The 10,295-nt window shown below is 53.2% G+C and overlaps 2 protein-coding genes across 3 annotated transcripts in view; one reads left to right on the top strand and one right to left on the bottom strand.

Moving 5' to 3' along the window:
* Nucleotides 1-1,249, top strand: part of ARPC1B (actin related protein 2/3 complex subunit 1B) — a 17,702-nt gene extending 16,453 nt beyond the window's left edge. Inside the window, exon 10 of the mRNA XM_021711856.1 lies at nucleotides 870-1,249. Coding sequence (XP_021567531.1) covers nucleotides 870-908 — 39 coding nt within the window. The 3' untranslated portion in view covers nucleotides 909-1,249. The remainder of the gene's footprint in view (nucleotides 1-869) is intronic.
* A 3,184-nt stretch (nucleotides 1,250-4,433) lies between these two features.
* Nucleotides 4,434-10,295, bottom strand: part of PDAP1 (PDGFA associated protein 1) — an 11,760-nt gene continuing 5,898 nt past the window's right edge. Inside the window, exons 4-7 of one of the 2 annotated variants that reach the window (XM_021711857.1) lie at nucleotides 8,392-8,513; nucleotides 6,276-6,427; nucleotides 6,101-6,104; nucleotides 4,937-5,167 (exon numbers count right to left, since the gene is read on the bottom strand). In XM_021711857.1, the coding sequence (XP_021567532.1) occupies nucleotides 5,158-5,167; nucleotides 6,101-6,104; nucleotides 6,276-6,427; nucleotides 8,392-8,513 (288 nt within the window). In that variant the 3' untranslated portion in view covers nucleotides 4,937-5,157. Of the gene's footprint in view, nucleotides 5,168-6,100; nucleotides 6,105-6,275; nucleotides 6,428-8,391; nucleotides 8,514-10,295 lie in introns of both variants that reach the window. The other variant, XM_008057140.2, reaches the window with a different exon arrangement.

Raw genomic sequence — 10,295 nt, 5'->3', positions numbered from 1 at the left:
CAGCCTTCTAAGTGTCTAGGGTGGAACACGGGAGAGACCCTCCCACACCCAAAAGCTGCCACCCGAGTCGGAGGCTGAGCTTTGCGACCAAGCCCTCCCGCCGGCGCAGCCCTCTGGAGCCGCCAGATCCGACGGCTTCTTCAGCCGAAACCCCTTTGCCCCGCCGTCCACCGGCCCCTGCGTCCTCCTAGCCCCACCTCTCGCCTTTGCGCCGTCCGGCCGCGCTGCGGCCGCGCTGCGCGCCTCGCGGACACGCGTGGCCTCACTGCCTGCCGAGGCCTTCGTCCCGTTCGCCCGGACTGCGCCCCCAAAGCAGACTTTGCGCCCACCGTCCAGGTCGTCCCCGGCTGGGCGCACCCGTCGCGGCCCTTCTGTCTCACTGGAGCCCGCGCCCGCGGCGGTCGGGAGCTCTGGGCAGGCGGGCGGGGATACACAGGCCTCTCTCACCCCGCAGTCAGATCTCGGTGCTCAGCGGGGGCAAGGCCAAGTGCTCGCAGTTCTGCACCACCGGCATGGACGGCGGGATGAGCATCTGGGATGTGAAGGTGAAACTTGCCCCACGCTGGCTTCCCATCCAGCCGCCAGGATCGATCCGCCCCAGCCCCTGTGCCCGATGTCCCCAGTCCTTCGTCCCTGCCAAGAAAGGCGATGGGTGGGGACGACGGGAGGGCGCGGTCCCTTGACAGCTGGGACTCAGTGTCCCCTAGAGGCCTTGCCTTAGGGCTGGGATTCAACCCCCGTCTACCTGGCCCCAAGACCAGGTTTCCTGCCCTCTGCAGGGCCAGGGCTGAGATGGGGCATCTAGGGGTCTGGGGCGGGGTGTCTGCAGGACAGCTGAGATCCAGCTTGTCCGTTCTTCCTCCCTGCAGAGCTTGGAGTCAGCCTTGAAGGACCTCAAGATCAAATGACCTGTGAGGAATATGTTGCCTTCATCCCAGCTGCTGGGGAAGTGGGGCGAAGAGGTCAGAGAGGCCAAGTGTCGCTTTGCTGAATGTTTCTAGGGCCCCAGTCGGGTCCCCAAAGGGGCTGTTCCCTCAAAAGGGGAGGGGATGGGTGGGAAGCTTTTCTTACCCATTCAAGAAACACGTGCCTTTTTCTTTAAAAAAAAAAAAAAAAAAAAAGCTTTTACTTACTGTAAACAGTGCCCCCAAAGCATTATGCTGGTCATGAACTGCTTCAAAACATGGAGGTAATAAAAATGCAATCGTGGACACGCTTGCCTGTGTAAAGGAAAGTTGTTTTTTTTTAATTGCTTTGAGTCAGGGTCTCTTTGTTGCTCTGGTTGTACTCAAACTCCTGGACTGAAGCAATCTTCCTGTCTCAGCCTCTAGGTAGCTAGCTGGTACTACAGGGAAAATTTGATTTTTGCATGGGCAGAGTTTATTTCAACTGCTTGCCAGCAAAATTGATCCTGATGCCCAAGGGCCTTATCCCAAACAACTTCTTCCCTCCTGCAGTCCAGTCTGGGGCTACCACTCCCAAAGATGCCAGGACCAGATGCCACTCATTCACAAGTCAAACTCCTGGACAAGAGGCTTGCACATTCCAGACTGGTTCTGGACCTTGATGGGAATTTATTACATCTGTTATTATGTAGGCAGTTGATTTCTATATCGTAATTTTTTAGTTACCTTATTATTCCTATTTTACTCAGTGTGTTGTTTAACCACCTGCTTCTGGGTTACCTGTTTATATAATTATGCTTTATCTTACCAGGTAATGAATTACATCCACAGATTTCCTAGTGATAAATTTTCTTTGTAGGATAAAATGGAATAGAAAGATGCCTCATCCCCCATTATTCTAGTCTCTCAGGATGGCCTCTCCTGTGGGAAGAGACCCCATTGATTATTTAAGCACAATGAGACAGCAGTTGTAAGAAACGTGATTCTAGCCTGTGTTGGCGAGCTGCAAAGTGAGGTTCAGTCCTGGAGCAGATGTGACTGTCAGGCTTTATACTAATGGGCAGGGAGGCTTCACATACCTGTTGTGGCTTTCCTCAGACAGGAAAACATGGGCCTCAGGAGCATCCAGTTAGTGTTTTTCCCCTTCTCTGCGACCCTGAGCAGCAGGCTTCTCCCCTATTACAGTATCATCACCAGCAAGCATGCTCTTGTTTGGTCTCAGCAGAGGCTTTACCTTTTTTTTTTTTGAGTTGGAGCCTCACTCTGTCACCCAGACTGGAGTGCAGTGGCCGCTCCCAGCCACCACAGCCTCGACCTGCTGGGCTCCGGCGATCCTTCCACCTCAGCCTTCTGAGTAGCTGGAACTACAGGCGCGCGCTACCATGCCCGGCTAATTTTTTGATTTATTATAGAGATGAGGTCTCGCCAAGTTGCCCAGGCGGGCCTCGAACCCGCGGGCTCAGGCAGTCCACTCACCTCAGCCTCCCAAGGTGCGGGATGACAGGCTGAGCCACTGAGCCCGGCTGAGGCTTTACCTTATAGACATACAGAGATGGGCACGGGTATTGGCTTAAAGAGGACGGGCTCATAGCCATATGCTTCCCATAGGAAGGAAAGGGCATTACATGGCCCTTCCAAAGGTGGCTGAAGTTCCAGTGGCAGGCAGAAGGCCTAGACAGTAAGAAGAGAACCCTGGACCCTGCTCCATGGTGAACATCAACATGGCTTCTGGGACCACCGGCTGAGTAAGCTCTCTTGTGCAAGGCCCTGCTAGATATTGATGGGAGAGTCAAAGGTAGAGTTGCTGCCTTGAAGCTTGCAGCCTGGTGGATAAAGCAGATGAGAACCCGCTGTCCAAGGAAGGCCAGGAAAAGGAGGGGAGGGGACTGAGGGAAGGCTCCAGGCAAGGAATCACAAGCACAAAGGGCTGTGTGCAAGGGTGTGGCACCTCCAAGGAGCTGAAGGATTGATGTCGACAGGGCCAGCTTGGCTTTCTAGAGACCAGACTGGAGGCCCAGGAGGAGGCTGCTGCAGTTGTAAGGGTGTGGGAAGATAGATCGGGCAGGGGACTGGAAACAGCACAGGCCCTAGGGACCTGTAAGATGCTGAGGTGAGGGATGGGGGGAGCCAGGATGGCTCAGGCGACCTGGGTGAATGGCAGAGTCTAACGGATATGAGTCACCCCCTGCTCCCTTGGGAAGGAAGGCTTGTTACACCCATTTTAACGAAAAGTGAACAGAGAAAGAAGTTACAGTGTCCCACAGGCAGAAAGTAGCAGTGTCAGGATTCAAATTCAGGTTTGATTTTTGAGCCCTGATGCTGGGGCATCTGCTGAAAGGACCTCTGGCCAAGCCGCAAGGAAAATGCTTCTAACCCACAGAAACTCATTGGCGCATCTTCCATGTATCCAGGTGAGACCTGCAAAACCACACATCCAGGCCTATTCACCAAGGAAGGCCTTGCCTCTGGCTTCTCCCCAAGGTGGAATAAGAGGACAGTTGTCCTGGGCACACAGAGGGAACCTTGGCAAATGGCTTCTTCACATGGCTCTGGCTTCCAGCACATCACAGGACACCTACTTCATTGCCCTGCCCTGTTTCAGAGCCAGCAACAGGACCCCGAGAACCTTGCCCATAACAGCCACCACCTTCTCGAACCTTCCTCCACCTCGTTTTTATGACTACAGACTTGAACTCGGACAGCCACCTGCATGAGTTCTGGGGATGGGGAGGTGCTCTGGCAAAATCTTTCTGGTCGTTCCCGCTCCTCAGGAGCTGGTGTTGGGGGTTTTGGCAGGCCAGGGCTTGCAGGAGATCAGGGCAAACGGCAGAGGCCAGCAGCTGTAGGATCCGTCCCAGGGCTCCTGGGGCTGTGGACCCCAGTGTGGTCAAGCCTAGCGTGGCGTGGCAGGAGATGCTGGGAGGCAGGCTGGGTTCTGTCTCTGCCACTAAATCAGTTTTGGGCAACCTGCCCCCTCTGCACCTGGTACCCGATAATGTCAACAGACCCGCTGACTTACTGGAAGCAAGCACAAAGGATGCTGCCATTCACAAGGTGAAACAACCTGCCCTCCCCCCACCAGAGCACCACAGGCAGCCTACTTGATTGCACAAAGCCGCAGTCTCCCTACTGTCAGTCCCTGCCATACAAGGTGGCAAGGATTAAATGAGGCAGCCAGCTCTGGGTACTAACTATTGAGCTGCTTTCTCCAGCACAAACTTTGAGGCTGTTACCACCAGAGGACACCTGGAGCCAGGAGAGAGGCATTTGGCGGTGCTGCTTCAGTCTGCTCTGGTCTAACATGACACATGGCTAAAGAGGGCTGGCTCTGGCGTCTGAGGTCTCTTCCAGCCATGACCCTGGGGTCCCGTCCCTGCACCCTGTTCAGTGCCACCTGATAAAAGCCTTGCACCAGCTAGGTATGGGCCTTGAACCTTGCTGGGGGCACCTGCCTGAGGGTGGTACAGTGCCTTGCAAGGTAAAAATGGCTCAGGCCTGGGAGCCAAAGGATGGATTACCAAAGAAGGATTACGATAATGTCAAGTTTAATCTGCCAAATATACAAGTTGAATTTGTAGAGCATGTTTTGCCTGGGTGCTACACAGTGAACAGAGGTTTCTTGAAATGATCAACGGATAGGGTTAAAAACGGGCCTTGGCCAGGTGGGTGGGGCTGAGGCAGGGAAGGGCAGAGGAAAGGCCTCAGTCACAGGGGACTGGCCAGGGACAAGCCGTGACCCTCAAGGACCCAGGGACATGGGCACCCAGATGACAGCCCCTCTGAATGAGCACCCAGGCAACACAGACCAGGGCTGGTTGTAGCGAACTTGTCAGCAGCTGTCTCCCGGCACAACCACCCCCAAACGTGCAATCTACCAGACAAATGGAAGCTCTTCTTACCCCGCCTCCCAGGCAACCCCCCAACATGGGTTCTGAATTCTAAAAACAGCGGAAACGTTCAAATGGTTACATATGAAATGCTCTCCTGCATCTTTCTGTCTCAAAGATAGCAGCTGCCCTCCCCCAGCCCTCCCACATTTCCCCAAACAATTTCTGCGCCAAGATGAAGAGGATGCCCCAGGCTGTGGGGGGCTCCTGGCCACGAGGGACTGCTGCAGCGGCGCCAGGGCACAGGGTGGGGGAGACACAGCAGAGGTCCTGGCAGCACGGCCCAGTTCTCTGGCGTCTCCTCCCACAGTCACACTCACTTGTTCAGGGAGAGCGACTGCATTCGTCTTCCTGACAACGTGGCATCATCTTTTGCTGAGGGTTGGAAGGGAAGGATAGGGGTTAGAACAAAGTACAAGTGCCCCTCCACATGCACACGCCAAAATAATAGAACTTGTTTTGAAAACCCTCAGAAGATATTCTGTGCAAACTGACAAAGCCACCATATTGTGAAGGGACCCAAGGAAAAGGGCCGAGGCTGCTGTGCCCTGCAGGACAGGATTTCTGCTGAAGCCACTGAACCCAGGCACCCAGACATTCCCAACGTGCTTCAATGGCTGCCACTGCCTTATGGAAAGCTGTCCATTCCACAAAGGCCCGCCAACATGCAATCTAGTGGACAAGAGGAACTTCTCAACCCACCCTCCTCAGCAGGACCCTGCAATTCTAACCTTCCCTGTGGGTTCTGAATCTGAAGTCTAAAATCAGCAACAACATTCAAGCATGAGGTCCTTTCCTGCTTGAGGTCTGTGAGGCAGAGCCGAGTGGGGAGCTGGGAAAACGGATTTCCAGTGTGGGTGACAATGCCCCAGTTTCCTCACAATCTGGTGAGGCAGGACAGCAGGATCTCTAGGGGCTCTCACGGACCACAGGGAGACAGAAGGTCAGGAGTCAAATGTTATATTAACTGGATCAACTCCCAAGAGACACCCTAGTCTAGAGGAACCCCCCTACCTCTTTTGGCCTGCCTGGAGGGAGGGCACGGGAAGAGGGATGCTCGGGCCAGGTTTCACCTGGGTCTGTACTGCTGTGTATTCAACTCACTCTCCTAAGCCATGCAGATGCACAGTGGTAGCTTCAGACAGCTCTGCTAGCTTCACAAGGCACCAGAGGGAGGCTAGTGGGACCGTTGAGCCTCAGACCAGAACATGGCTTTGTCTTGCTGTTTAGGGAACTGACCACTCTTCTACTGTGGCTGATGCTCTGCTGAGATTCCAACCCACATCTGACTCCATGACACCACTGGACCTTTCTAGCCCCCTGGGAAGGGGTGGGCACACATGGGTGAGGGCCTTTATTGAATGACCTGTCAGGAAGCTGTCATTCCTCACCTACCCTCACCTCATAGACAGTTCAGGGTTTGGTGGCTTGCCTAGAACCAGAGTTAGGTAGCTGTCCCTCACATGAGCAGTCCAGGACTTACCTTTCCTCTCTTCTTCTTTCTTTCTGGCAGCCTCCTCCCGCTGTTTCCGGATGATCGCCAGTCGGGCAAGGTCAGCCTTGGCCTGCTCTGTCTTCCCAGCTAAATGCATTTTCATGTAACGCTCTTTTGCCTTCTGCTTCTCAATTTCTTCTCTGTTTGGATAAAATGGTGTCATGGGGACATCGTTCACGCTGTTTGCTGAGCTGGACACGGGAACCAGAATAAAGGCCAAATACTCGGCCTAGGGCCAAGGTGGAAGAGGGCCTGGAAGGGGCCCTGGCTCTGTACGTCCCCTGCTTAATGGACACTCACCAAACAAGCAAGCAGAAGAACAGGCCCAGATGGGAAACACCTGCGACTCTAAGAACCTTGGCAGAGAGGACAGTGTCTGGCTGTAGGGGGAGGGGAAGAGGCTTGAGGGCTTCATGACTAGGGTCTAGTGGCCACAGTGAGACAGATGGACCAAAGCCAAGTGCTCTGTGTGTTCCAAGATGACCAGGAGGAGGAAGACACTGGAAACCACATTCTAAAAGGACTAAAGAAAGAAGTAGACCAAGTGGGTAAGCCCCATCCTTAGGGCCGTGCGAATAAAAGCTGGACTCTCATGGGACAATGGTCATCAACCCAGTAGGTAGAGTGGATAGGGTCAGTAGTTTCCTTTGTGGATCTTCTCAAGCCTGAGGTTCTGAACTGGAGTGGATGCCCTTCAGGGTGTGAGATTGGAGGGCTCCCATTTGCAATGGTTTTCTGAAAGGGCAGTGCTGGAGGAAGAGTAAGCCATGCCTGACAGGAGGCTGGGGAAAGGACATGGCCTCCCAGAGGCTTACACAGAAAACAGAGCTGAAGAGTAATGAGAAGCAAGGCATGGGGTTGGCTAGAGGGGAGGGAGAGAAACTCAGCCACTGGGAGTGTGATGAGCGGACAACTTGCCCAGGAGACACTTGTTACAGAGATGAGGAGGTATTGCCCGTCAATCCAGCAAATCCCACCCCAAGAGGGACATGCCAGATTTAGCACTAAAGCTATGCTCTCAGGAATGAGGGGCAAGGCTGCTCAAAGGCTCTGCAGGACCCTCAGTGAAGGTGAAGTGCAGAAGGGTACTGGTCTTTGTGGTTATCATCTCTGCAATCCCAAAGGGTAGTGGTAGCAATAAGATCACCCTTTTACTGGTGAGGACTCTGAGGTCCATAAAAGGCAGTGAGTTGTCCAGGACAGCACAGCTGACAAGGGCAGAAGCTGGGTGGGCACAAGAGCCCTTCTAGCAGCCCAGAACAACAGGTTCTGGGAAGTCACTACCAAGAAGGAAGCCATTGAAAGGGGAGAGGAGTCCTTAGCAGCCTCCAATCACGCCCCAAGCTCACGGGCCTTCCTTGTGAGGCTTTTATAGACACACTCCTCAGCCATCATCCTAGCAGCCTGGCCAGGAGAGAAACCAGGGCTGCTTTCCCCAGCAGCCTTCAACCTCTCATAAGTCTCCTGAGGTCGCCTGACAGCCACCAAAAGTCAGAGCACTAGTCAAGCAAACTACTTCAGTGCTTGATCTCAAGCCTCACACAACTCTCAAAGAAGACATTTGCAGCTCCATTTCCCCACAGGACTCAGAGAGGCCTGGGGCAGTCAGCTGAGCCAGACAGAAGCCCCCTGTGCTGGGATGAACTGCCTCTTGGCTGGCAATAGCCCCAAGTTTTCTTTCTCCTTAATCCCTATGGCCACAGCACTACAGATGGATGCAGGCCAGGAATGGCCAGATCAGACTGGAGAAGGGAAGTCTCCTCAGGGTGTAGTGCTCTGGAAGACAACAATGGAGGACAACCCTCCACATCCATAGGCCATTACTTCAAGCATAAAGCTCAGGTCTGCATCTGCTGTTCTACTTTCCCTGATATCATGTATTCATTGGCGAAAACAAATTCTGTGGGGTTTTTTTTTTTTTAAAGATACTGTAAAGCCTTTGGGGAATGAGATGAGACAGAAATAAATAGAGCTGGACCCTACACCCAGCCCCTCGGACATAAGAGCCCAGGAAGTCAGGGCTGAGGAGCTGGGTACCTTAGCAACCTGAAGGCCAACACCTGGCCTGCGTGCTTAGGTCACAAGGCCTGGCCAGCGATGTTACCGTTCTCTCCTTGAAAGCTCCTTTGGCCCGTCCAGATCCAGTTGTGTGACCTTTTTGGTTGTCTGTGCCACCCGGTTGGGGTTCTCGATGTCGATGAGCCCTTCTACACCTTTGCGCTTTTGCTAGAATGAGGCAAGAAACTGGCTGTTGGAGAAGTTAGGTACTACAGAGCCCCTGAAAGCCACTCCAAGCATCTCCCAACATCCCATCTGGATGGGGACAAACTCCTGCTCCACCCCCAGTCCACATGGTGCTTGGCCCATCTCACAGTGGGTACAGCTCTCAGGACTATCTTCACCAGCCTCAGATGGGCAAGGAAAACAAGTGTGTGCAATAAGAGCCTAATCTATGCCAAGTCTCAGCACCCAAGACTACTACCCCAATAGGGTGATAGGCCATAGAATGGTCGCTAACTTGTCCAATGTCAACCTGGAAGTAGATGGCAGATGACACACGAGCCCTAGGCCAACTCACAAGCCCTGACATAGAGCACCACTCCCCCACAGCAAGTCCAAAAGCAGTACTCCATGGAACCCCACACCTGGCTTTTTTCGCAACAAGCACATGCTGAGTCCCCAGGGTAGGATGGACTGATTCCAAACTGATTCCAATTCCTACCCATCTCAGCTGGTGAACTGGAAATGTAACTGGAGAATGAACCATGGACCGCAGGGTCTGTGGGTTTTGGAAGCAGCCTCAAGAACCTAGAGTCTGCATCTTCCATCTCCCTCAAAAAGTGCAAGAAGAAACAAGTATGTTCTCAATGCAGTAGGTCTGGCCAGTTTCAGGTCCTGCCAGTCCCAGCATTTCTCCTTAAGTGAGCAGGGAGACAGCTTCCACTCCAGAGGTCCAGCCACATATTTACACCACCATGTGATACCTGACATTACAAACTTAACCTGTCTAAAACAAAATGCAAGATTCACCCCTAACCCAGGCTGCCCTTCCCCTCATTCCTATGCATACCCTCAGCAACCCCCAAACATGGCTCGAATCTGTCCATACATGTCCATGCCATTGTCACCACCCTAGTGCAAGCCACAATCTCTCATCTGGACGCCTTTCTACTCTCAACACCCTACAAATGATTCTGCACAGAAAAGCTGAAATAATCATTTAAAAGCAAATCTGTAGCCAGGTGTGGTGGCATGCGCCTGTTGTTCCAGCTACTTGGAAGGGTGAGCCGAAAGGCTCGCCTAAGCCCAGCGGATCGAGGCTGCAGTGGCCATGAGCAATGTGCCACTGTGCTCCAGCCTTGGCAACAGAGTGAGACTCCAACCCAAAAAATAAAAATAAAATAAAAGTAAATCTAGTGAAGCCCCTCTCTCCTACTTCAAGGCCTCCTCCACCTGTCCACTACTTATCATGATGAAACCCCACCCCTTCAACAGCCACAGAGGACCCACCCTTGCCAATCTTTCCTCCTGCATCCCGAACCAAACCACTCCTTCCCCACAAGTCACAGCCCTACCGGTACCTTCCTACTCTTTGACTATGCCAAGCCTACTCCCATCCCAGGTCCTTTGCACTTGCTGATCTAGGTGCCTCAACTATTGGGCATGCCAGTTTTCGCGTGGCTGGCTGCATCTTGTTTTTTGGATCTTGGCTGATATGTCACCTCATCACCACAGCACTACTCCAAGTCCCCTTGATCACAGTCTGTTTTATTCGTAATACTGATCACTATTTGAAAATATATCAGCCGGGCTCGGTGGCTCAGCCTGTAATCCCGTGCTTTGGGAGGCTTGAGGTGAGTGGACTGCCTGAGCCAGCGTTTCAAGACCTGCCTGGGCAACTTGGCGAGACCTCATCTCTACAAGAAATAAAAAAAAAATTAGCTGGGTGTGGTAGTGCACACCTGTAGTTCCAGCTACTGGGAAGGCTGAGGCGGAAGGATCGCCGGA

This window comes from Carlito syrichta, unplaced genomic scaffold (genome assembly GCF_000164805.1).
Source record: "Carlito syrichta isolate Samal-C Ts95f unplaced genomic scaffold, Tarsius_syrichta-2.0.1 Scaffold302779, whole genome shotgun sequence".
NCBI classification, from domain to species: Eukaryota; Metazoa; Chordata; class Mammalia; order Primates; family Tarsiidae; genus Carlito; species Carlito syrichta.
The sequence above is the reverse complement of the archived record's forward strand: the minus strand, read 5'-3'. Positions and strand labels throughout refer to the sequence as shown.